Source organism: Channa argus, chromosome 4 (assembly GCF_033026475.1).
Source record: "Channa argus isolate prfri chromosome 4, Channa argus male v1.0, whole genome shotgun sequence".
Taxonomy (NCBI): Eukaryota; Metazoa; Chordata; class Actinopteri; order Anabantiformes; family Channidae; genus Channa; species Channa argus.
Genome location: NC_090200.1, coordinates 17,713,158 through 17,741,157, shown reverse-complemented (window position 1 = coordinate 17,741,157; position 28,000 = coordinate 17,713,158). Strand labels below are relative to the sequence as shown.

Sequence of the window (28,000 nt, the reverse complement as noted above, 5' to 3'; positions counted from 1 at the left end):
AAACAAGCTCTTTTGATATTTTTATTTTTTTTTGTCCATTTGTGCAATATGAAAAGCATACACAAAAAAGACAGAATCACAGGACGTCAGTAAGGAGGGATCAGAAATAAGAGTTCAACGGATACAACATTTTCAGTAGCCTCAAACTGAATCAATAACCGTAATTACTAATAATGGCATCAAAGTACATGGATCTTAAGCTTTGCCGTGAGTTGGTGCTGTACAGTGGCCAGCTGTGACTTGGTTGTCATTTGTAAGATTAAACACTAGTGAAGCTGGCATGCAGAAACCATATGTTGATAGTGATATTCAAGTGATACTGCTGAACTGCAATAAGATTGATTTGTGATGACTCAGGAAAGCAAATACATTTCAAACACATTGAAGTCAGTAACAACCCTCATCTGCATGCAAATGTTTCCATAACCCCCTCAGTCCCTAAAAAACTTTGAACATTGCATATTCTGCATTGCAGTAACTTATTTTTTCTCTAGAGAAGTTAAAGTATTCATCCAATCTACAAGCAGGCAAAACAGTCATGACACATGGCACTCATGTGAGATATGATGACAAACAGCTGCGCGAGCACACCTTTTAAACCGTTAAAACAGTTCACTCACTGCCTGAACAAGTGCTTTTTTGAAATGGTTTAATGAAAAATTCGCAAGAACCATGTATGCATGAGCAAAATAAAAATACCCAGTTCGGTACACAACCAACACAAATGTAAAGAGAAAAGACACCTTCCATATTACTCAGTGTGCTCTTTGTTCTGCAGTTGTGTGTTGTGTCTTCTTTAATGTTTTTAAGAATGTTATACTATCAGAGTTGTCATTGTTGGATTGTGTTAAGAGTCGTGTACAGGTTTAGTCAACTGTTTGTTTGTTTTTTTGCAGTACAGTCACAGCGACAGGACTAGTTGAATCTGGACCTTGTCATTAGTGAAGATGCAAGGCACTAAAGTGTTCCTCATGTTTACAGGTTAGAGTGCATGTGCATGTAGAGCAGGTCACCACAAGCATATTCTAGTGAGCATTTTGTGAAAGCATTAACTGCACAATAAATTTATTTACAATAAAATAGAAAATGGCAGGCAGGGCATAGATAGAAGAGTGTAATTAAGCACAGGATTACTCCTAGATGGTGAGTAGGACATCAATAACAAACCTGCAATTGCACTTTTTATATTCCTTTTACATGTTGTTTAACAACTTTTAATAATTACAGTGAAATAACATCAAAATCTGATGGCTGAATACAGGTCCATAAAGAACGTTTTATTAAATACACGCATACAAAAACAGACCACAGAAAGAGTGAATCCCAGTACTTGTGATTTGAGAACAGACAGCTAAATGTATTTAATGTGACATGACTTTACTAATGACCTGTTTGACTCTGCATTATGGTTTAAACAACTTGAATAGTGTGGAGGCTGCGTGCAAAGCCTTCCACAAATACTATGCTAATAAATCAAAACTGTATTTTTGTATATGATGATCAGACTGTGAGCCTCTCATCTCTCGTAGCTTTAAAGAAAGTGGTTTTATGTGATTTCTTGGAAGTATTCACATTTTATCCATGTGTTTAATACCATTCACACCCTCACTAGATGGTGATCTGCAGCAGCACCACCCCGTCAGTTTCAGACTCAAAATGATGCTCAACACCAGGACAATTCTTTTTTTACGTGGTCGATCCACTGGCTTAAATGTCAGACATGTCAAAAACAAATCAGTATAATAAATCTGTATGAGACAGACAACACAAATCACAATAACAGACTCTCGCAGGTACATAAATATGGTAACACAGATCATAACTCAGTGAAGAAATACCTATGTACAAAGTTTAAATGTGTTTGGGGAATAAGGCCACAGTTACAAGGGGCTTTTTATCTACTCTTTGCCATTATTGCATTTTACATGATAGGTAGCCAATGGGACGTATTCATATTACAACCCTTTCCATTCCACTGCTGCCTAACTTGCTATGTCCTTCTTTTCCTAACTCCGCCACCAACTCCACATTTTACTGCTCCATCTGGCACAAACTTGCAGTCCCATTCTTATCCTCGACTTTCTTTACACACACACACACACACGTTCTATCTCTCTCTTACTTTCTCTCTCAAACCACCAAACCAGGCTAATGTTTAGTCACGTGTGTATGGGTGCATCTAATATGAAATTAGTTCAACTGTTTCCTTTCGCAGTTCCTCTTACAGTCATGACCAGTAAGGATGTAAACCACTATCCCTCCGTCTCCTCTTCAAGGGAATGGTGCTCTCAAAAGACATCTTTGGCTGTTGTTTTTTATGCGTTTGGTTGTTACATCCGGCACAACCAACTGACTCGTCACAGCTCAATTCCACAGCTAATGGCAGGTTAAGTGTGAGATTCATGTGCTGTGGATTTGTATTGCACTCTCCCTCTAATTGCCAGACAGACTTTGTTCTGCCTGAGGGGACTTGAACCCTCATAACACATAATATTAAAAGTTGGAATAAAATAAGATGTAGAATACCCAGCCCGCTCCGCCTGGACCGAGACACAGATTGGGCTACGTAGGCTTCAGGTTGGACCCTCCATGGCTAATTGATTTCTGGGAGGCTGGCGTGCTTACCATGTGGTAGCTTTGGTGCAGGGACACAGAGGATGTTGTAGGTGGTTGGAACTGTGTTAGTGGCTGTACAGGGTTAAGCATGCCGACCTGGCATGTGCCTGTGGGTCCTGCCCACTGAGGAGTACTGTAAGGGGGTGGGGAGTATCCAAAGCTCTGAGTAACTGGGCCCAGAGAGCCTTTCCGAGGTCCTAGAGGGACAGAGGGATTGACTGGATTGGGGAGGGGAGTGGTAGTGGTGGATGTGGTGTTGGAAGGCGTAGGAAGTGTTGGGCAGAGGTAACCTGGAGCTGAGAATTTACGGCTAATGTTGGCTGGAGGGATGATCTGTGACAGAGAAAAAAAAAGAAGTTACTACAGACCACACAGGATCAGCAATTATCTAACAGGATAGTCATAAAATCCAGTGATATGATATTTAAAAAAAAAAAAAAAAAAAAAAAAAAAAAGGGATTGAATGCTTACATCATGTCCCAGTGCTGACTGTGCTCCAGTTTTAGGAGCTTTCTTGCACTGGGTGAGACTGATTGCATCTCTGGCCCAGTTGTCAACCAGCTGATGAAAGTCATCAGTAAAGGTGCCTGTGCCCTTTTGGGTGTGAGTGGCAAGGAGAGATGGTCCAGGTGCCTGGGTCAAGGAAGTAGAGTGGTTCTGGCATGAACTGCTTGTGGAGCTGGTCCCACTTAATCCTAGGAAATGAGAAAAGAGGTGAGATGTGAAGTAGAAAATGAATTTGGGCAGTCAATTCAAGAAACTCACTGTGCATGAGATAACCCGGTTCCACATACCTGTGGAACAACTGCTGAGACTGGGCATGGGAATGGATGGAGAGGATGTACGAAGCGAGGGTGAACTTTGCTTTATAGGCGAATCTGAACCATTGGGGCTTTGAGCTGAAGCTGGCGATCCTTAATATAACACCGCAGCATAGAATCAGTTTTACACTCAAACATAAAAATAGTATTTCAACATCTTGAGAGCTTGGTAAAACATACCTAAAAGACAATTTATAGTATTGATGAAATGAGTATTAAAATTCGTCATGAGAACCACAAAACTAAAATGGCAGTTCCTTGTCTTTACCAGAGTGTATAGGGCTGGGTTGTCCACTGCTGCGAGCAGATTTGTGGCTTTTGCTTTTCAGCTTTCTTCGACCTCCAGTCATGGCCACAGCAGGGGAGAAGACAGTGGGGGGAGGAGGTTTCCCCATCCGTGTGAAGAGGGCTTCTATTTCTTCCTTCTGACGAGTTTGCAAGGCCTGAATCTCTTTCATATGTCTGTGAGCAGGAGAAGAAACACAGAAACCACTGTGATAAAATACTTCTAGTATTCGTATTTCTTTTATTGAGTTATAAAGTATGATCCATGAACTACATAATGCTAGTGTAAAACAGAGCAGTAAACGTGACATACTTTTCTCTCAGACGGCTGATTTCCTTCTGCAAAGCCTCGTCATCTGTCTCAGAGTCATCATCATTGTCACTACTGTAATGGATATGTGAATTATGCGGGTCAGATGTTGAAGATGAAGGCCCATTCTGCAAACCAGAGCTGTGTGGTGTACTGGAGCCTGCTGCTGGAAACGGGGTCACTGAGGGAAATTAGAATCCATCACTTTCTATAAAGTCTCATTCAGCGCACTCTGTATAAACAGTGGCCTCTTATCAAAAAACAGTGAGGGTGATTTTAGTAAAAAACATCATCCATTTTACATCACTTCTTATGGTTCATTTGGCCAGTCCATCAACAGTTATAACAGTAAAATAGCATGTCAAATTCTGAAGCGTCTGTTCTGTACGAGGACTAGTTGAATATTACGCCACTGCAAGACATCCTTGACAATAGTTTATCAAAGCTAGCTGTTGCTGTGCTTTTGTGAACCTGGTACACACCTGTGACTGAAAACCTTCCCACTTTAGAGCCAGTGGTTTGCCCAGGTATGGCATTGCTGTTTGTGGACACTTGAAAGCGTCCAATAGTGGTGAGCTGAGGGGCAGGACCAGCAGAGTGAGATGAGGCTCCATTTACATTGTCACTTTCAAAACCTTGTTTGGACAGAGAGGATGAACGATGGAGAGTATTTTCTGGACTTGAGGGGGACGAGGAAGAAGAAGAAGAAGAAGAAGAAGTAGAAGATGAAGATGAAGAAGAGGAGGAGGAGGAAGTAGAGGATGGTGTGAAGGAAGAGGAGGAGACAATGCAGGAGGGATCTGGAATGGTGCTGGGTGAACAATCTGTAGCAAGAGAAACCTGAAAAACAGGAATAAGAATTTTATTGGACTGAGTCTGAATTTAACAGTTTCAGAGTTTCTTCAAATTTTAAGCTGGGGCTTTAACTTACTTGGAAACGTCCCAGAGTAAAACCTGCTGGTGGAGGCTGGAGTCCCTGAACGGTCTCAGGGCTCAGAGCTCTTCTCAACTGCGCATCCAAATTCCCCAGCGGCTCCTGTGACTGTCGAGTTACACAAACCGGATATAGGAAACAATCTAAGTAGTACATCATTTAACTGATCACCTTGTGTTCTTAGAACCCATTGTCGAATACAACAGATAGCATAATGTAGATCTCACCTGATTTGGTCCAGGAATTGGGGGAACAAGGTCACAAGGTGCTGTAGTAGCTTGATCAAAACCAGTAGGTAAAGTCTATTAAAAAACAACAACAATAAATAGAGAAGGGAAAATATTAATTAAAAGCAATAAACTGAATTTTGAATTAATTGTTGAATGCATCTTATCTCACTAACTTGTGCCCTGGGCTTAGCTGGAGGGGTCTGTGCATGTCCTCCTGGGGTAACACCCTGTCCTGGAGTGGTTGTGGGGCCCAGAACACCTTGTACACCAGAAGTGAGGGGAAGGTTAGATGGGGGAACCAGCGCAACTCCAGGTGGTGGTGAAGAAGTTCCAGTAGGAGGAGAAGAAGTCCCACTGGTTTGACTGGGATCCACTGAGGCTGAGGAGCAAGAGCTCGGGTCTTTAAAGAGAGACCGTAGCTTCTTATCTAGGGTTTGGATGTCATCTATGCCGGCGGTCTTGGTCTGGAGTTCAGGCCCCTCTGACTCTACAGACTGTGGTTGGACATGGCTCTGACTGGGTAACGATGCAGGAGGTGGTGATTGATTAGAAATGGGAACAGGCTGACCCTGGGAGGTTGTGTGCTGTGGTGCATTAATGGATGAATTCATAGGCTGAGAACTACTGAAAGGCTGCTGCTCTGAAGCTGGGATTGTGGCATTTCCACTGGATGTAACACCAGCAACAGCAGTGATAGAGACAGAACTACTGCTAAGCTGAGAGCTAGGCACTACAGGGACGGGGGTCTGCGCTGATGGAGGAGAAATGGTGGAGGATGAGGGAAGGATGGTGGCAGCTGGCGGTAGCTGTGCAGGGGGTGTCTCATGGCAAGAATGAGGAGGTGGACTGGGTTCACTAGTGACAGGGGCTGGAGTTTGGGATTGAGGTAGAGGGGAAACCCTCCCAGTTGAGGGAGGTGATGAAGATGTTGGAATAGATGTGGGAGACACAACAGGAAAAGTTGTGCTGACAGTGGAAGCTACACCTTTTGATGGTGCGGGGATAATATTGGAGTTTGAGCCAAATCCAGGATCACTGGATGGGACAATGTTTGGTTCTGGCTCAGCAACTGGGGGGTCAAGGGTGCTGCACCTCTCTACACGGGGCTGCCGAATTTTACTGAAAGCCTGCTGGAGAGTCCCAGATGGAGCGGACAGAGAAAGGCCCAATGGAACAGAGGGAGCTAGAAAAAGAAAAATTGAGTAACAACAATTATATGAAAACTAACAAAACTAGAAAAAATGTGTTATACTACATGACCAGGAAGTTTTCATTTTGTGATACACTTTTTTATATAAAAAAATTATATGCCTTTTGTCTTATCAGCTGTTTCGATGAAATGTACAATGCAGCAATTTATTTAAAAAAATTTCCAAAGATAACCAAACAAATATTTCTCTCACCCAAAACAGGTTCATCCCCATAGGATGTATTAGCTGAAGGAGCTCCAAAGAATTGTTCTTTAAGACGAGACTCTGGCACTGGGCTGACTATGAACTTTCGTCCTGCAGAATGCACCACCTGGGCTGCTGTACTAGGGCAAATGCCTGAAAGAAAAGTCAAAGGCTAAGTCAGATGTGAGATGAAAACTGGACCGCATAACAAAAAAAAAACAACAAACAATACAGGACAATAAGCTCCAAATTGTATTAACCTGGCAGCAAAGGAACAGACAGTTCAGGTTGTTGCTGGAGATCACTCTTCTGGAAAGATATAACATATACATGGTTAAAGTTCAGCAGGTCAGGGTCACAATTGCCAAGGAGAATCTGACTAGTAAGATAATATGTGAATGATATACCTGTGGAAAGCCTTCCTTCATGCCCCCTCTTTGCTCATCAGCCATTTCTATGACTTCACGGACCTGCTCGATGAAGGACTCTCGCTCAGTCTCCAGGATGAACTCACTCTGAACCTAAATCAGAAAGCAGAAACTGTTCAACTACTTTAACTAGACATACTATGCACGTTTCACAGAATGACTTTATATTTGTGATTGCTGTCATTGGTTGAGGCAGCAAATACTACAAACAAAAAGGAGGGAAAAATCTAATCTCTGAATGATTCTGTGTGTCTACTATGTATATGGAATATTTATTTAGAATATTAAATGATTACATTCATTTAAATAAACGTTACATATTAAAATAATTTAATATTTCAAATAAATATTTATTGTTAACATTAAAAAAATGGTTTAGTTTCAAAATTAAGGAACCACATTTACCATGATTTGTGCAATCTCCTCTGGATTATCACCATCTAGGTCAAATTTGAAGGTCACCATCTTCCTGTTGTGTGTTTCCAGCTGACACTCTGCTACTCTGTCTCCAACATTTGAGATCTGTAAAACATAAATTTATGTTAAAACAAGTGACAATTTCCTTAAAAAAAGAAAAAAAAAATATATAAAATAACTCATCAGTACAGACACATACACTTAGGACATTTAGCTTGGCCTTTGAAGTCTTTTCATGGCGGGAGCGACTGCGTACGGATCGCCGCTGGTGACGCTTTAGTGAGCGCCCTTCATGACGACCTCCTGATGTAGAACTTCCCTCATTACCGTCACTAAGACCTGAAGCTGCATCTGACAGGCAACTGGGAAAAAAAAGTCCACAAGAGTCCATAAGAGAATTAGCCGTTTGTGTGGAGCTGGGGACAACTGCGTTGTTTTTAAACAAATAACTTCTTTCTTACCTTTCTACAGATTGTGGCACGACAGCAGAAGATCCTGCTGGTTGTTCCACTTGTGCTGACTGGACAACACTTACAGGAGCCTGAAACATAGACATATTTTAAAAGTTACAAACATGCATAAAGAAAGCTTAAAATGAAAAATTATATTGTTTACGTTTTGTCATATTTAGATGATTTAGTGATTTACACAATAAATGATAATCGATACGTTAATCATTTGAAAGTCATTTATTAAATTTTTGTTGGTAACCTATTGTATGTTAACTAATATTTTTCCAAGGATTTAAAAATAGCCATCCACCAGATGGAGCTGTTTAACTTTGCAATATTTTATGTATTTGGGTACAAGTCATTATACATACAGTGTAAATATTGCTGTGCAATGGAGTTTGGTCTAAACGTGGCCGTTTTCTTGTATTGTTTAAATTCCTGTTATATCTATGCTCAGTTGCACGTTTGTGGATAATTACAATACTATGGCCTTTGCAAATGGGATTGTTTTTGTTGCATGCATACAAATTACATGTACTGACACACAGTTTTCTTGGAGGATTTTCAATTCGAAGTAAAAACCTTGACCTGAATGATATGATTTTGTATTTGTCTTTTGGTCATCATTTAACAGTTATGAAAACAAAACATTTTATGTTGTATTTTTTTAGTAGATATTGCAATCTGTCGTAGTGTAAATACAGGAAAAACAAAACATGGAGTAGCTTGTCTGTACTGCATATAATCTGTTGCACATGTCTATAAACACTATTTACATAAATTGTTTATTTTTCTATTAAAATACATTATAAATATTTATGAGGGCCCAAAAATTTTTTGAAAGATGTACATACAATACTTCAAGAAAGAGAAACATCATAAGGAGTTGTGAACCAAATACTTCACATCCGACCCACATACACTCACTCACTCAACTGGGTTTGTGCTCTGTAGAGTACCTGCAGAACAGAGATGCACGAGGCCTGATATAGGAAGTATAGATGTTCTGCATTGAGTGGAGGAGACAAGATAGGGGGACTTCTATCGTTGGCCCAAGACTGACTCATGCAGGTATAAGCAGCATGCACAGTGGAAGAGTGAAAAAAGGTGACAGCCATGGTAATAAAAGTTATATTCAGAGAAAAAAAAAAGATGCAAACATAAAGATGGAAAACATGGAATTCGTACTGTGGTATGGTTAGAACAAACAATTGTAGGGATAAATGAGTTAAACTATATGTGTCAGCATTTCTTAAAGATCAGAGAAGTCTGCATGTTGAACCATAGGAATCCAAAATCAACCCATTCATGGTCACAATCATGTGGATAATTTAGAATCACCAATTAACCTAACATCCTTGTCTTTAGACTGTGGGAGGACACAGGAGTTACAAGAGAAAACCACACAAGCAGGAAGGGAACATGCAAACTCTACGCAGAAAGGCCACAGCCAGCCAGTGGATTCGAGGTTGTGAGGCGGCAGTGCTAACCACTCCCTCACCGTGTTGCATAGCTCAAAACTCCTAAGGGATAAATATAAGCAGCAGAAGTGAATGTGTCACCTGTAGCTGCTGAACTCCAGTCTGTGCCCAGGGTAGAGTGGAGGTCTGAAGAGCAGTGCTGCACTCTGGCTGTTGCTGCTGTTGGGGTGGTGATAACTGAGAGGAAGGGGGTATCATCACTTGCTGGGTGGGTATCTATATGAATACAACAAATAAAAGAACAGAACAAACAATTATAAAAATTAGAGTGATAGGTGGTTGATATGAATACCAACACGTACACTTTGGCAATAAGGCTTCTTTCTGAAAAGTTGAACATCTTTCAGTGAATTATTTTCGCTATATTCTGTGCCTGTGTACACTTACCTGCTGGATAACATAGCTGGAATATCAGACCATTTATTTATTTGACACTGATGGTATTAGCATTCATCATTTCATTTTAGAGACATGTACACAACACGTTTATCTACAATATACTCTCAAGGACTCACATTTTGAAGCCCTCTACAGTTGTGTCAAAACATATCCATCTAGCTTATAGAACAATTTAGACAGAATGGTTTATTTTTGTTTCTCAGAGCGTGTTATCCAATAACCCTGTGGGTGTCTTTAAAAGTGGGAACAACAAAATGGGACATTTTATCTACCTGCGGGGGAAGCGATGGTTGGTAGTAAACTCCATACTATAAGAAACAAAACATAACACAGGGTAAGAGTAAGAAACTTGAGAATAAACGAAAAAGAAAAACAAACTAAGAAAATATAACAGAGGTGACAGTAAAACTAAATTATTTCTAACACTCCTGCAAACAATATCAGCTTCAAGTTTACCCTAATACCCTCTGAAAATCGTGTGTTTAATAACTCAGAATGGCTCAAGTTCACATTTTCTGTAGTGCTACAAAAGTATACAGAACGGAAACTCAGCACACACAGAAATTACTTACTAACTGTGTTGTTGTGTGCAACAGATATGAAACATTTTACTAGGTCAGTGAAAGACTCGTTTACATGCACTTAAGTAACCTGGTTACGGGAAATCCGCGAATACATGCAGCAGCACAAGAGTTATCTGGTTTCTTCTCCACCTCTGACTTATTTTAGAAGCCTGGCGCACAGATTTTCACTGTAATGGCAGAAAATGCTAATTTTAAGACTTTTCTCTCTATCTCGCTGCCTGTGTGTGTGTGTTCATGTAACAGCAGAGTGACAGTGCAAGGGGAGAAAAAAAGGACAGACACATGCAGCTGATTCACAGTCTGAATGTTAAAAATCCACGGCAGAAAGTGACTTAATTAGACTTCTATAAGACACTGTGTGGAGGAAGCTGTAGCTCAGTTGGTAAGGCAGTCATCCACGGACCACAGGGTCAGTGGTTCCTTTCCTTAAAGGAAGGGTTGCGTCAGGAAGGGCATCCCGCGTAAAAACTATGCCAAATCAACATGCGGACAATGATCTGCTGTGGCGACCCTGAACTCACAGGATAAGCCGAAAGAACGAAAAAAAAAAACTTTGTGTAAACAAAAATTTTGTGTCGGACCTTTGATTTTTTAATTAGATGGCATCACCCCTGTTCACCCTGTAACTCGTTAACGATCTCTACACTCATTCATTCTGTTTGCAACTTATTGTTACGCACGTGTGCAGTTGGAAAAAGCAGATTAGAAACCTGGTTACGCATATAAATAGAGTAATGAGCATTCTCCAACAGAAATCTACCTGGTAAAACCGGGTTTTCCTTAATCCCCTACCCTGACTTCAGAAACCAGCTTTCCCGTATACAGTACATGATACCGACTGTAACCTGGTTATTTAAGTCCATGACCAGGTTTACATACACTTAAGTAACCCGGTTACAGTTGTCTCTCACTGGAAAGCTGATTTATTAACTTTCACATAAATGAGAAAGCGGGTTTCTGAAATCGGGGTAGGGGATTAGGAAATGATCTCCAGGTAAATTTCTGTAGGAGAATGCCAATTTCTTTGCAATGTATATGCGTAACCAGTTTTTCTAATCAGTGTACAGTGCATGTAAGTAACATAAAGCTGAAACAGTAAGGCAGTTGATTGAAAGGCTGAATGTGTGAGAGTTAAAAACGGCTAATTTTTAAAACAAAGTCCTCCTAAAGTCCAACAGAAACACAAAGAATCTTGTGTTTAAGTATAAGTAGCCCCCTAGATTTTTTTTAATTCAGACAGTTCCCATTGTGGATCAACTTTGTATGTCCCCTCTCTCCCCGCCTGTGCACTGCTGTGAGATGAACACACACAAAAAAACTAAGTCAGAAAGCCTAGTTTTCTGTCACTTTACAGTTAAAACCTGTGCACCAGGCTTCCAAAATCAGTCAGAGGTGGAGGAAAATCCGATTACCTTTCTGCAACGCCATTCCCCAATGTCACAGAGAAAGCCGATTTCTCCGAGTACCCTGATTACCTAAGCGCATTTAAACTTTCAATTCTTTTCAACTGATGTTGGGTTGTTCTTTAAAGGACATTGAGACATGCATTATACCTGTGCAGGTGTCACTGAAACAGACTGGCTGGTGGGTGCAACAGCCACAACTTCAGACTGGACGTTCAGCAGTTGGGATTGAACCTTGTGCAGCACAAAAAGAAACAGCAAATATTGTGAAAAAGAGGAAAAAAGAAAGGAAACTAATAGAAGATAAATCCAATGAGCAATGGCATGAAGCTCATCCACCAACACAAAGACGGCTTCTTAACACATCAGGACTTTTTCTTGAGGTGAGCACAACGTGGCCACTGAGCAGGGGTAAAGACTGCAGTGACTCAAGTACTGGGCTTTTCAAAGTGAGGAAGAATGGAAACCAGATCCCCAGCACTACAAAATCTATTAAAACGTATACAGAATTCTAAGGAGAAAAAATCTGTTTCTTTTCAATCCACAAGATTATGTCCTATGTTTAACATGACTTACCACCGACTGTTGCCTCGTCATTTGGTCACTTTGCATCTGGGGGGATGATACCTGGGGCTGAAGGTGCTGACTGGGATGGGAGCTGTAAGATATTCCTGGCTGAGGAGGCTGGGTGTCAGGAAGGATGGAGGAACTAGGAGGTTTGTCTCCCATATGACTGGCTATAAGAGACAGACATGACGATAATTTATGAAAAGCATTTAAATGCACTTAGAACCTAACATTTATAATATCATAAAATGTCCTGTAGTTGTATTTAACTATAAATAATCTGTAATACTTACCACCTCCAGTGTGCTGTAGCTGCTGGTCAGTCTCTGCCTGGACAGTTGACTCTGTTGACTCTGCCTGGATAGTAGTTACACCCTGGACCTGAGCCTGGACTGGGACTTGTCCAGCTGACTGTGGGATATAGGCTCCCCCCAGCGAAATGCCAGTCATCTGAGTTGATTGAGGAGTGCTGTAGTTTGGGCTCTGGAAGCTCTGCTGAGATGTTGGTTGGGCAGACGTCTGTGTGCTGTGTTGGTTTGTTTGTGGAGGGACATAAGATATAGGTTGTGGCACTGGCTGGGATTGAGGCACCTCTGTGCTTGATTGTTGGCCTGGTTGATGTGTTGGCTGTAACTGACTCTGCAGTTCTTCTTCTAGCCTTCTTTTCTCTTGATCTTCTCTGACCTTTATAGCACCAAATGTATTAAAATGTCAGGGAACCACTAATATGCAGCATGTGAAGACCCTAACACAATCACATCCATCCTATGACTGAGATAAGAGTAAACTCAAGCAGAGTACTTTGACATTAAACATTAAGACTTAATCCACTATAGTGCGCATGGATTCACCTGCTGTCGCTGCGCTCTCTTACGGCTGATTAGAGATACCCTGTCCTTTATGGCCTTCGAAATGGTTTTGTGGTCACCTTCACACACATAACCAGACTCAACCTGTAGCACAAATAACATAAAATTCACAATCCAACATTTCAAACATTGTCAAAATTATTATTAAAATTTTTTTTTAATTTTTAAAAAAAGTGTTTTTCCTTACCTTCTTCACACATAGTAACAGCAGTGACTTTTTAAAGACAGACTGAGTTTACATGCACTTAAGTAACTAAAATCAGCTTTCTCTGCTAATCTGGGAACAGTGTTTACATGCACTTAAGTAACCTGGTCACGGGAAATCCGCGAATACATGCAGCACAAGAGTAACCTGATTTCTCCTCCACCTCTGACTTATTTTAGAAGTCTGGCCCACAGATTTTAACTGTATAATGATGGAAAACACTGCTTGTTGATTTTTCTCTCTCTCTCTGCATGTGCCTGTGTATTTGTGTTCGTATCGCAGTGACAGCTCAGGGGAAGAGTAAGGAAAGACACACGCAGCTGAACCACAACAGTCTGGATGTTAAAAATCCACGGGGGAAAGGGACTTTGTGTAAATTTAAATTTCTGTCGGACCATACACAGCCTTTGTTTTTAAAATGAAGTGGCATCGCCCCGTTAAAGATCTCTCCTTTTAGTCACATTCATTCACTCAGCTGCATGCAGCTTACTGTCTGCAGTCTGTTGTTAGTCACATACGCAGTTGGAGAAAGCCTCAATCAGAATTCTCTGACAGAAACGTAGCTGTGGAAACCAGGTTCCCTAATCCCCTACCTCTATTTTGGGAAACCAGCTTTCTCGTATACATGACACATAAGAAATGTAACCCGGTTACTTAAGTCCACGTAAACGTGGTTAGTGATACAAAGTTCAATTCACCATTTCTTGAGCCACATCCTCTGGGACGTCTTTGTTGAGGTCAAAAGAAAACTCAATAGCTTCGTTGTCTTTGTACTTCCCCTTGAGTTTCTTTATATCCTCAATTCTCAGCCAAAGCTTAATAGCCTCCATTTCTCCATCATCTTCCTCTGCCAATTCCACACGCACGCCTGTGTCCTCCTGGAAAAAGGCGTGGTTCAGAAGGTCCTTGATTGAATACCTAAAAAGGGGGAGACCTGCAGTGAGCAAAAATGATTTCATGGAAATGTAAGATTTGTCAAATGTGCTTTTTAAATTAAATGCCTCAGACCTCTCATCTTTGTTCTGACGAATGCATCCCTCAATGATCTCCTTCACTTCAGGAATGGCTACCTTGTCAAAGCTGCCTGGCTTCACCCCCTATAGGAAACACAGAATCCTGAATGAGAATGGTTCTACCCTTTCTTATCTGATGTTTTCTTATTTTGGATACTACCCTTTACCTCGTTTTTTTTTTCCCAGTTCATAAACTTTAGGTACAAGAAAACTGTAATTATCCACAATCACAACGAATGAAATTTTCCTTCAATTAAGTTTTAAAAGGTGTAACAATAGTCAGAGTATTATGTGGACCAGGTTGTTACTATGAAAGGATATACTCACACAAAATGATTTAAATGGTTTTAAAAAGGATTGAGGGATTTAGGCCTGGTAGTATTTATAAACTGGAGAATGTCAAGTGATTAGACAAGGATAGACAAGGATTTCTCATAGATAATGAGAAATAATAATTTCAGCAAATATACAGCAAAAGGAAACAGACTGTATTATAGGAATATGGAGGCTAAGAGCTGAACATCAGAGATGAAATGACAGAATAAGAAGCTCCCTGCTCTATAAAACAAGAGCATCTGACACCTATACACAATAATAGCACTTTGTTTCTCAGCTGTTTCAAGTTCGTTTGGAGCTCAGGAATATTTGGCTCTTAAAGAGATCCAAACAATTACCTCAGCTGAATCATATGGTTTTCAATCAAGACCTTTGTACTTCTACTTTGCAGTTAATAATAAATAGAGACTGTTGGTATAGACTGCAAAGCACATATTATAGATAACAGTATAGAAATAGTTTCAACCGCTTTATCTATGAGATTGGAACATCATGAATCATGTATGAATCACATGAGTCACTATTTATTTCAAAACTAAGCTAGAATAAACTGCATGAATAAGCCTAAATTATGTTGCCTTTTCTGTGACAGTTACTCCCCTGCTGGCATCATCACACTACTGAAAAATCTGCAATTATAACAACAGGACTGTGCTTGCACAGCCTCTTATCAATTAGCCACACCTCAGTTCTAAGCTTGCTTAAACAAAATACAGCTTACTTGGGAAAAAGGCAAAAAAGTATACTATGAGGTGAAGCAAAGGGGCTAGCCGGACTAAAAGCATGAAGTGTGAGGGAATTCTTAAACAGGCCTATAAGAAAGCATCTGGGAAACACAGGAATATGGCCAGGTTAAACTGTGAAACACCGTAGTAAAAGAATATGAAATTATTCCAGTACGGCACACTAGCCTTCTTGGCACATAGGAAGAGTTGAAGGCAGTGCAGTGAGTTGACACTGAGGATTGAAGAGAAGACTTACACTGGTAACTCTGCGGTAGATCTGTGCAGCATTCTGGCACTCTGAGTAAGGGTACTCTGAGGTGGCCATCTCCAGCATGCACATTCCAAAGGCATACACATCCACTGACTCGTCGTACTTCTCCTCATACATCTCAGGCGCCATGAATTCAGGGGTACCTTAAATCAAAACAACTATTCAGAACTCTCGAACTCCCTTACTGATTGAGCAGGCTTCTCACAACCCATTGCCCCTCAGCTCCTCTAACCCATGAGGGGTTGAGGAAGAGAAGGATGAGAAGATTGACCAGTCTGCTGACATCTCCCGGACGAGCACCTGTGAGGTGAAAGTTGGAAGAAAGAGAAAGAAGAGGGGAAGGAAAGTAAAAAAAGAGACAGAAAACAAAAAAGGAGGGAGAAGCTAGGCTCAATTAGACTGCAGAGAAGAAGGCACGTGTTTGTCTGTGTAAGACCTTACCATATTGATACAAGAATGTAACTGAGGTTGCTAATGTGCAGAACACACTTGTTAGGCGAAATGAATGATACTTATGTTTAAACTAAAAGCTTTAACGTTAGCTTGAGTATTGAACGCAGACCAATAATACAATGTATTTTGTTCAGAGATGCCAATAATGACTAAGGGAAATACCACTAGCTATGGAAATAACTTTTGTCAAGACCTTACCTTGTAACCACAAAAACATTTCTTTTATACTACACTTACCTTTAAAAGACTGACTTACCATGTCTTGCTGACCTGCAAGATAAGTGTTATGGTCAAGGCTGAGAGAAGCAGGTCCCATAGCTAGTTATCCGTGCTCAACAGTATGTCCATACACATCAACCTTGTTCTGTTAATTGACTTTTACATTCAGTCTCAGGTCTTACACAGAAAAACTCATTTGGTTATTTGGATGTAATATAGTTTTTGATATTGTTTTGTGTAACAGCACACTGTCAGACTTACCAGGCCCATAAATGTTCATACTTACTCAATGACCAGCAGTACCCTATTCATTCCAAACAGCAAAATGGGGCACAGCTGAGGCTAGAGCCTACATTTTAAAAACATACCCAAGAATATGGAGGTAAAAAAAAAAAAAAAAAAAAAGATTTAAAGAAAAATTAAAAACAAAACGAAACGGCAACAAAAAACAAAGGCAAAAGGCTGACAGAGAAAGCAGGGAGAGCTCCCTGGACAGAAAGATGGAGCAAAAAGATTCTGCGATCCTGCAATACTTTAAAAGACAATAAGAGACAAACACTAGGGAAAAAACCTGTTGAAGCAAACCCATAGAAAGAGATGTTAAACATTATATATATATATATATATATATATATTTATATATCTGGCAAACAGACCACATATTTCCAAACCACAGAACAAAGACCAGTCTACGACAGAAGCAAAGGCCATACTTTAGCTATGGCCCAGTTAGCCTGCAAGAAGGCATGACCACTATTAAAATAATGATTCATATTTAACAGTAAGAGAAAGATTAGGCGCTACTTACATTCAGTAGATGCCTGGAAAAAAATCCTTTTTTTTGAGAAACATGGAACTGAAATATTCTGTACAATGACCGAACGTAATAGAAATACTGCGTGAGTGCAAAGACAGAATTCCTAGTGGTTATCTGCCTAAGATTATCACAGTATTTGGCCTCCATTTGAGCTGTGGTTTGAGAGACAGCTGAAACGCTGTGGTCTGTTTTTGAACCACATCGTCAGTAAAGCAAGTCAAAAGGAAAATACCTTCTTTAAAGACCATAATTCTCAATACAAACATTATATCACAACCTCCAAAAAGTCACTGTCCACAGCCGGACAGGGACCAGGAGGTAGAAATTACTTTAGAGTCGTACCTATAACACTCTTGGCAAAAGATGCACGCTTGAGTGTGGCAAGTCCCAGGTCTCCAATCTTGACAGATCCTGTTGGTCCTGTGATGAAAATGTTGTCACACTTGAGGTCCCTGTGGATGATGGGGGGAGCTCGAGTATGAAGGAAATGGAGACCCTTGAGAATTTGCCGACACCAACTTCGCAGAACTTTAATTTTCATCACCTTGAAACGCTTCAGATATCTAAGAGAAAGAGATTGCCATATATCCTTTAGGCTGCATTTTCACAAATATCAAACATAGTAGAAGACTGCAAATTTAAAAAAAAATTATAATACAAATATAATTATCATCATTTTATTCAATTATATATTTATAGATGTTTAATGCAACTTTGACATGTTGTACATAACAAGATAATTTTATCAAAAGTTCAACGAACGAACAACAAATTTGTTTTCTAAAACCTGAGAAATATCAGTTACAAAATTTATAATCAATAATCAGGATGATAGTTTTTCAGAATGGCAGACTTATTTTACACTATACACCAATAAGCTACAACATTAGGTACATCTATACAATGTCTTGCAATACAATACGGCGGCTCTACCATGAGTTCTACTTTTACAAGGTTGTATTTTCTCAGTTTTTCCTCAGAGGACAAAACATAAGAAGCACCTTTTAATACAATCCACTCCAATACAAATCCATAGACCACTATGACGTCAATAATAAACATAAAGTAGAATTATCACCTGACAGTTTGAACTTAAAAATCGAGAAATTACAGCCTTGTAAAAGTAGAATTCATTGCAGAGCTGCTGTACTGGATGATATTAGAATGTATAGGTATATTTAATGTTGTGGCTGAGCAGTGTATGTACAGTGCTGCGTTGATGTATTTTCTCAATTCAAGACTCACGTTTTGAGTGTACCAGAAGTCATGAGTTCCGTGACCAGTACAATGCATTTCCTGCCTTTGGAGGGTCCTTCCCATGAGTCGTAAAATCGGACAATGTTGGGATGCTGTAGTCCCTTCAACATCCCCGCTTCCTCCTTAAAGCGTTGCCGCTCTGCCTTTGACAGTTTACGATCCTGCAGGAAATATAATATATTCTTCAATAAAGTACTGCACAGTGAGAAGCTTTATTTATAGAATACAGAATATATAGTATGCCTCTTGTGCCAATATCATGCACTGTGTACAGGTTATGCATAAAGTATCAACATTCATGTAAAGTTAGAATGTAAATGTATTTTCTGAGCACTGAACGCATTTTTGATTCTATGAGCAACTTGACATTTTAGCTTTAGTAACCAGAACATTTTAAAAAGGGCTTCAACAATATTACAATATATTGTTGCTACTCTACCCTCATAAATACACAAACTAGTTAGGTGAACTGATAGAGCATGCCTAGCTCAGACATAGATTAAAATAAATACAAAGAAGTCACTGCATCACTGAAACTTAGAGAGAACCATTAACAGACAGATTCAATCTTTTGAACCAAATAAATATCGACCGTTTTACAAACATTTGCGCTACACAAGCTACGTTCAACTTAAGACGCATATACACCTGAAGTATTTCCCTATTAAGGTGAAATGTGTGGGAAAAAATTGTTTTGCTGGGTCCATTCTGTCAATTAATAAAATAAGGCAGTAATGAGTATTGACACTGCATTTGGTATAAGGGTAACACTGTGCTCACCGAGGCCTATATTGTAATCTATGATAAGAATTGACAAATGTCTGCAATGAGTTAGTCAATGAAATGTAAATCCAACACTACATCTGCCCAACAAGATTTTAGATATAAAGATGGGCAGAGATGATGTTTGTAGGGTCTGAAGAGTATTCTAAAAAATTCTGGATATGTCAACATATGAAAGCCATACTTCTAAAGTATTCTTGAGTAATTCCTGGCATGTCCTGTATTTACAAAACACATGACTATAGACTAGCTAAACTATACAAGCTAGACAAGCCCAGTGAAACCCAGAACCAAAGATCTCCTTAGAAACCCCCAAATATCTGACAGGCGAGGCTGTTCAGGAAATGTATCCTAGTGGAGTGGAGAGTCCATGTTTAAATTGTGGGGTATGTGTATGTGTGTGTGTGTGTGTGTGAGAGAGAGGGCTAGAGATAGAACTTTACGTTAACGGACATCATACGAACAAAAACATAACTGAGACTACTACAGCCTTTACTGGAGGTATTTGAGATTGAATACTTGAAATACAGGGCAGAGAAAATGAGAACTAAAAAGGAAACAAGCAATTAGGACCGCTGAATCAGAGAGAAACATCCAAAAACAGAAGGTGAGAGATGGTGGCTAGGCAACAGAAGCTCCCTTGTGCACTTGAACCATATGACCTACTTTCCAGATAATGCATCTAGAAGGGGCTTCTCTCTCTCTCTCCCTCTGTGTACAGCACAACATGCCTACAAATAACAAATTTAAAAACACATATCTTCCCCTTTATAGGTCCAAAGTACTTAAAACACTGCATATCCTTTAAGTCAACCGCATAACTAAAATCTGTCAACTTCTGTAAAGAAAACACCTCAGTAACTTTGGCATACTAAGCACACTGCTATGACATATGTTGTGTAGTGATTTATTAAACATAAGGAAAAATATGACAATTATCATCTAAATGATTTAATAAATCTGGGTTTATTTTTTCTGGTGTATTGCACAACAGCAGAATACAGTTCATTGCACTGAAAACAATTTGACTATTGTGTGCAATGCTGCATAAAACCACTTGAACCATAATCACCATCTACTATCTTAACAACTTCAGACCTAAGACACATTGAGCAAATGAAAACGACATCGGATAGCAGTTAACTACCATTTCACCAAAACAAGATCAGAAAATACTGCCTTTAGGGGTAAGCCCATTATAAATAACCCAACAATTCTAAAAATAGAGGGAGTAAAAAAGGGGTATGATTGAGGCATGGCTGGCTTTGTCAGGTCCTTACTCTAAGGCTGACACTAATAAAGCCCTGACATTAACACAGGTTAAGATGTGGGCTGATTGTTTTGAAAACCAGGAAGCAAGGTTCTACAGGTCTGCACTAAATGTTACTTAGTTATTGTATTAGGTGCAGTTTTTGTCTGTTGGAAGAAATCTGTGATACAAGGCAATGAGATCAAAAAGACACTGAGGCGGTCAGTAAAAGTGTCACCAAAGGAAAGGATGACAGAACCAATCAAGTTCAAATCTGCCATTATGTCCAATTTCATTATGTTAGTGGCGACACAATTAATATATGAAATAAACCTGCTGCTAAAATATTCTAGGTGATCACAGTATGTGTGTTGTCATTAGCTTCTACTGTTAAGTTTTATAATTTACACAGTATAGAAAACAACAAAAACAAATGGGGTAGTTAAGATGTTGAACCAGTACTTTTATATTTTGTGAATAACAAAAACACATGTGGAAGTCTACTAAAGAATGCTAAACTGTATATAGGGCATCTTCCCACGTTTTTCATATCTAACACAGATAAACATGCTATTAGAAGTCTTATGGAAAATGTAAAGACTAACAATCATAAAAGTAACACAGATGAGTCACTGTGTTGTATATAGATATTATGTGTCACTCCAGCTGGACAGGCAGCTGCCATAGCTTCAAAAAGGATGCACAGGGTTCTCTTCCTAACTTTCAGTGTTTGGCTTCAGCTAGTTGTGGAGAGGAAGGATATGGGGAGGAATCAAACGGAAGATGACATGGCTAAGGATGGATAAGTGAGCAAGAATGGGGAGGTTCCTAAATGTATTCCTCTTTTTTTCAACTTCCTCTATGTGGTGACCTACTTATTGTTCAAACATGCCAGTAATGTGAGATCTAAAACAAATGTATGGGTTCAAGGGTGGGGTGAAAAAGGGTGGAAGCCTTGGATTCCTAGATGATTAAGGACAGATGGCCTCTTAGAGTGAATAGGCCAGGACCATTTCAACCATTCAACTTAATGAAATTTGTTTGAAATCAATACTTTGTACAAGTACATGTTACAGAGTACAAAGCTAAGCCTTTTGTTTGAGCACTTTTGAGCCAAACATTTTTTGTTCTTTTTGTGGTGTCTAATGAGCCTTACAGCCTCACAGTCTGGTAAAAGTCTGGAATTTTTTGCAAGTTTAAGGAAGATTAAAGTATCTTTATGTGGGAAAACTGGTTTCATTAGGATTCAGGTATAGGTTCTGCTCTTGTTTCCAAGTGAAGCCAAGTTCCCAGTGAACTAACAAGTAGGAAATGAGATTACCTTCTGCATCATTGATTCAAGCATCAAACAGGAAACAAAACAGGAAAATCCTACCCCTTATTAAATAGTGCATTCTTTCATTTTTAAGAAATAAATGATTATTTTCATTCTTAATACATACACATATTACATTTATAATAATAATAATAATAATAATAACAACAATCATAATTGTTATTTTGTTGTTGGTATTCAAAAATGCTTAGGGGAATCTGTAAATATGTCAATGTCTATATAGACAATGGACAAATGAAATTAAACTTAAAAGAATTAACAGAATTTAATGTATGTTACCACTATATTTTAGTAACTATTCCCACAGGATGTAAGAACAATGCACATCTAGCACTTGACTGATCATGAGACATCTTTAACAACCATGTGAGAAAGGATTTTAGCATTTTATGTTAAACAGTTTCTAATGCTGAAACGGAAAAGGAAGGAAGAGAATGAGTGTGTCAAGTTACATGTTCATGGTTTAGAACAGATCATATGCACAAAAGAAAGCTAGTTCTCATTCAACTGTAACTTTCAGAAAATTCCTTTGATACCAGTTGTATCTGACAATGGCAACGTGAAATCATAACTAGCTAAGTATGTGCAACCACAAGTAACAAACTTTTTTGCATAGCTTTCCACTGTAGCTGGCCACACAAAGTTCCTTTGAGGACAAGAGAAAAATTATGCTACTTCACAGTATGTTAATTAAATAAAGCAAAAAAACATTTAATACGGTTTGTTTAAAAGAGGGGGAAAAAAGGCGAGAAAATTATGAAATCAAAGTGTGGGAGGTGCACTGATAGTTAAGAAGCAGGCCTTGGCAGGCCAACCTGCTGCATTTCACACAGAAGATTCTTCTGTCAGGAATGTGACCCATTTTACTTTCACACAAGCAAATGCACTGAGCATGCGTTGTGAGTCACTCTGTGTAAGGGGGGAGGGGCACATGTGTGTAATCTTCACATTGTTCTGAGACTAGTGCATGTGTAGCTATGGTTTTATGTGCTGCTGTGTAAGGCTTTTGCCTCTCATAACAGGGTGAAAGCATGACACTAAAAGCCAACATTCATGTGGTGAATGAGGTCAAACTTTGCTATGGGCCATGCAGTTGATTTAACTGGACAGACAGCTGAGTTACAATGTTTTTTACAAGCATTAAAAAAAAGACAAATGCAGAAGCAGATTCAATGCACAGTGATGGATTTATAAAATGGAAACAGTGTATTTTGAACAAGTGAAAATGAAATAGATTTAAATAATTAATTCGAGTATTTAGGCCCAATGAAAACTATAAATGCAAGAACAGAGCTTGGCCAAATTTTTAAGTAGCTTTTGAAGTACCTTAAAATCATTATTGAAAGTCAATAACTACTAAGCTGTCAAATTTAATTGTGGAAATGGCAAATTAGAAAAAGCTAAATGCATTTTAGAGTTTTACTGACATCTATGATGATATTTCATACATCATTTTGCACTTAATGGACACTCCGTCCTTTTCATTCCATGTTCCTATAATTACTTTATTCAGTATCCTAAAAAGAATTACCAGGCTGCTGTGGAAGGATTGCTACCAAATTGAATTGTGTTGTATAGAAATTTGCAATGACAATATAGAATTATCTTATCAATATGTTATATTTTCAAATGGTGTAAAATTAAATAATATTTTACTGACAAGAATTTGCTATATAAAGAAAATATCTACCACAAGTACATTAATTCCAAGTGCAATGTCAAGACTCTAGCTCTGAATGTAGTCCTGAGTTATGTGGGACTGCAGTGATAATCTTCACTCATAGTTTTATTAAAAATGTATAATACAAGCCTTGATTGTTTCTGGTCATTTGCCATTGCCCATTGGTCAAGTAGATCCATTTTAATTTACAGATTCAGTCACAAGTGCAGTCATACCAGCCAGTATGGACGGAGCTAAACCAAAAACAAAAAAAGGGGAACACTGGAAGTCTTTTGCTATGCTTTGCTGATAACCTCAATGAGAAACAATCGAACGGGAAATGCAAAGCATTTCTATTCGTGGGATATTCACAGAGCCTGTACCTCAGGTAACAGTGTAAAATGAAATTACCTTGCCTCTACTTCACCATTATTAAACACATAAAAGCAAACAGCCTGAACAAAAGATGATGACACTGAAAGAATGCAAACTGAGTTACCACCATAATTGTGTCTCAGTTTAAAGGCATTAATAACTTATGACCTGCTGACAGCTAATGGCTGTGTCAATGTACAAAAGTAAAGTGTGTTAAGGTGCACAGAAATGACAGCAAAAGCAAAGAGAGATGAGTGTTAAGAACAGTGGTTATTATAATTTCATACCTGCAGCTCACACCAAGCCACCTCCACAGTGGTCTCAGTGTCCAAACCCTTGTAGACAGTCTTGAAGGAGCCACGTCCAATTTCTATATCAAACTTTAGGAAACGCCCATCCGGAGATGTTCCCACTGCTTTGGTCTCTGCCTCTTCAATGTCCTCCTGCACCTTTTTCTCAGCTTCTCTCTGCTCTGCTTCTGCTCGTGCCTTGGCAGAGTCCTTGTCTTCTTCCTCCCCCTCTTCTTCATGAAACACCTTTTCCTCAGTGGTACTTTCAGGTTCTGTTTGATTTGGCAAATCTCTTCCAACGGTTGCTTTAGAGTGGGCTGCTACTACCACCTCTCCATCACAGATATCATGTAAATTAGCATGCTCTGACTCTGAAGGCACTATATCCACCTTGGCTATTTCGATATCCCTTTCTCCTCTGCTATCAGCAGCCTCCTCATTTTGAACTGGTTCAGTCCGCAAAGATTTAGCAGCAGCAGCATGTTGCCAGTTGGTGGCAGTTTCTCGTGGATGAACCCGATGAACTGCGGGAACAGGGATCTTGCTAGGTAAGGGAAGGGCCAATGCTGTAGCATTGGAATCACTGATGACACTGCGGCGCAGGAAACGGTGCTCAGGATTACATCGATCACGCTCCATGGTGTGATGCCGGCGCCTCACTTCAGTTGGCCGGGACTCACCCAACACCGAATCTGAACCAGAACTGGGGCCATTTCCACTCTTCTGGGGGGGAGCCAGGAATTTCACCATATTGTCGCCTGGCTTTCCCGACATCCCACCCGCACAAAAAATAAGGGGGTACAATAACTGAAAACTTAAATTAAGAATACTTCTGGTTCTGCCATATAGGCTTATATAATCAGTATTTATCTGTGCGTAGGAAAAATAAATTCTTACAGCTTCTACTCCCAACTGTCCTATTGCTCAAAGCCAGACTCTACAAGTATAGTGCTGAGATTGGAGGTACAATATGGAAAGTGTTCTCTGTAAATGTAAAAGGACTGAACACTGCAGCAAAACACAGAATGCTGATGATAATACACATGTCTTTTCAAGTCCACAACATCCATCCTGTAAGACACAGGGTGCAGCTTCTATCAAGCATAAGGAGTCACTGGTGAGAAACAAACACGCACATCCTACAATAGGCACACCCTCTACTGTAGGCTAAGACAGGATGGCCAGACACTCCGAATATGGTCCAGTCCAGTTTCACTGCAAGAAGAAAAAGGAAGGGGAAATAAAAAGCACATCAAATGTCAGCAAGATAAAGTAGAATATGTGGAATACATAAACTCTATTAACACTGTTTTGGTGAGAAGCACAGAAGGTAGTCACTATGTATCTATTGCTTCATTTGCATTCATAAACTCTTTACCTGTGCTCTGTATAATGACAATAAAGTTGAGTCTAATCTAACAAAATTCAGAAGTTACCGTTTTAGTGACTGTGTTACACTTTTGATTACAAAGCAAAACTGACTTTATGGTTACCCCTTTCTGATAAGATTTGTATCTTGCAGAGGGACCTTGTGCAGTTTGACTTTACTGTGAATTCAAAGTCAGGTCTCAAGTCTTCCTGCATTATGCAGGTGTGCCAATTTTATATAGTTTATACTGGGATTTGTTTATTAAGCAGAGTTTATATTAAGAAAATAATATATAGGCATTTAAATGCATAACCTGAGAAATCACCAAAACATTCCACAGTCATTAAATAATTCAATACTTTAGATTTGTTTTTTAAAGCAACTAGTTGAACCCAGTTAATAGAGGATTATTCTCAGTTTGAATAAAACAGTTTGGCGAATACTGTCTGAATTACTAGGTTTAAGAGTTAGAACTGCTTCTGCACCATACCATAAACTGACCGACCTTTAGCGTCAAAGGTGCTAAGACGGATGCGCTGTACAGTTTTATTTGTAGTCTAATAATTAACAGCTTGGCATCGTGTCATCAATGATAGTGTTTTAAATATGCAGACATACCATGATAATCATATTACTTTTAGTCATCTATATCTTGTGAGGACTTCAGCCATTAGGCAAGTGTAGGGAACCATTATATGACATCCATTACTGATATGGTTCCGCGCAATAGCATGATTTAAGAAGCCTACAAATAACGACGGCGCAAAATAACACAAATTTAATTAGTATTTATTCGCCATAAATACTGCCTCAAGAACCAATTTCTCCACTCTGCAAGGGATACAACAATCTCAAAGGACAACTAGGAGCATACAAAGCCAGGAAGAGCGCTGGCTCTTTGTTAGCTTGCTAAGAAGCACAGGGCTAGTTAGGTGGCGTTAGCTAATCCTTAACTAGTCTAACGTTAATTAACAACGAAGAACTCCCACGTCACGTCTTTTTGAATATTCCGCCCTGTTTACGGCAATTTTCTTTCTCTCTTTTTTTTTTAAACGACTAGCTAGCCTTTTAAGTTTAGCCTATCTGTTACAGTTAGTAATCATCACTAGAGTTTGATGCGAAACAATGGCTTTACCGTATCCATGTCCAGTTTCCATCCCTGAATGATTAACATTGCCGGCCTTGCTAGCACAACGGGCACGCTTGCCCGGTGCGCCTTGAAAGCTACCGGGTAGCGATTAGCGCCACTGCTACGCAGCTAGCTAACGTTAGCTAGGCGGGTCGTGCCGAAGGCCTAGAAGGCTAGACCAACCCCCTGGGTGGACTGCTCATTTTCAAATACACGTTAGGTGACCTAGGTAGCTTCATAATGAGTGTCTCGTTTTTTTGTTATTGTTTAGGTCTTCTAAACATAACTGTTATATTTATCAGCATTAGTTGGCTTAGGGTGACTATATGTAACGTTACCCGATTACTATAGCATCGATTTGACATGTTTCTGTTCGATGACGCCAACAATACGCCGGTTAACTGTTGTTTGTGTATGAATCTGATTTCGCTAATGGCTAGCCATGTAGCGTTATCAGATCCTGCAAACAAAATAATCGCACAACATCTCTAGAATTGTTGTATTTCCTATGAAACTGCTGTACATTAAAATTCAGACTGCAATGCAAGTTTATGGTCACACGGCGCTTCAACGTCTGTGCTGTAGCTCACATCAACCTGACTGCAGTCTGCTCCAATTACTGATGCTACAGGACACACCGCAGCTCAGAGTGTAAAAAAAAATAGGTTGTAGTAAGAGAAGCATCTCTTTTATCATGATCCAACCTGAACAAACCTTGAGCGGAACCAGGTGGTGGTCCGAACTTGTAATAGCTTGTATCTAAATAGGCTGTCTCTCGAGATATCAGCAGAGATTTCATTGGATCAATAATGGCAGATCCAAGGTCAGTTTGCCATAAACGCATTGCTAGCAGGTTTAGCATACAATAGCTGACCAGGCTGGATCCAAATCAGATCTACACGGTTTCACACGATGGAAACGACTATGAAACTTTGACGTGTTGAAATTGTCGTATATTTTGAGTATTTTCATTATTATTAATGGTACACAGTACAAACGTCAAAATTATCCCACGACTAGCAGCACTGATTAGCTATGTAGACTTCCATGTCTACTTACATAGTTAACATACATATAGCTACGTGAGATGGGAGACCGGGTGGAAGATAGCGACCTACCTGAATATCGTTTTCACAACACGATTCACGGTCACTGGCGTTACAATCGTCCTCACAGTACGAATCCGTCTTTGTCTATATAAAAGAGAACCCATGTACATATCCTTAAATGTCAGGTACAGACGTATTCCGGCTGGTTGATATCAAAGATGTGACGTAGGCCCGTTCTCACACAAGCAGCGCAGTTGCTACATATTAACAGAGA

At 39.5% G+C, this 28,000-nt stretch overlaps 1 protein-coding gene across 4 annotated transcripts; it reads right to left on the bottom strand.

The window, feature by feature from the left end:
• Positions 1-7: 7 nt before the first annotated feature.
• LOC137125645 (serine/threonine-protein kinase WNK1-like) lies at positions 8-28,000 on the bottom strand. Of its 4 annotated transcripts, none has more exons than XM_067501437.1 (28): positions 27,796-27,999; positions 24,177-25,394; positions 18,475-18,647; positions 17,572-17,792; positions 15,726-15,883; positions 14,404-14,492; positions 14,094-14,313; positions 13,173-13,274; positions 12,618-13,005; positions 12,331-12,491; positions 11,905-11,988; positions 10,040-10,075; positions 9,450-9,584; positions 7,897-7,976; positions 7,635-7,797; positions 7,424-7,540; positions 6,998-7,111; positions 6,851-6,899; positions 6,600-6,743; positions 5,370-6,379; positions 5,194-5,268; positions 4,964-5,074; positions 4,515-4,872; positions 4,036-4,213; positions 3,706-3,899; positions 3,411-3,530; positions 3,088-3,311; positions 8-2,949 (listed from the first exon to the last, which is right to left on the bottom strand). In XM_067501437.1, the coding sequence occupies exons 2-28, from the start codon at positions 24,951-24,953 to the stop codon at positions 2,563-2,565; spliced, it is 5,868 nt and encodes a 1,955-aa protein (XP_067357538.1). In that variant the 5' UTR covers positions 24,954-25,394; positions 27,796-27,999; the 3' UTR covers positions 8-2,562. The 4 variants fall into 4 exon arrangements, with proteins under 4 accessions (XP_067357538.1, XP_067357536.1, XP_067357537.1 ...); XM_067501435.1 differs by having other exon boundaries at positions 12,615-13,005; positions 27,796-27,998; XM_067501436.1 differs by lacking the exon at positions 27,796-27,999 and adding an exon at positions 26,684-26,836 and having other exon boundaries at positions 12,615-13,005.

Coding starts and splice junctions, on each gene's coding strand:
- LOC137125645 (XM_067501435.1), bottom strand. CDS start 24,953: ATGTCGGGAAAGCCAGGCGACAATATGGTGAAATTCCTGGCTCCCCCC. Junction 9,585..10,039: donor AACCATCGCTTCCCCCGCAG/GTAGATAAAATG, acceptor GTATTCATATAG/ATACCCACCCAGCAAGTGAT. Junction 7,112..7,423: donor AGGAGATTGCACAAATCATG/GTAAATGTGGTT, acceptor TTTCTGATTTAG/GTTCAGAGTGAGTTCATCCT.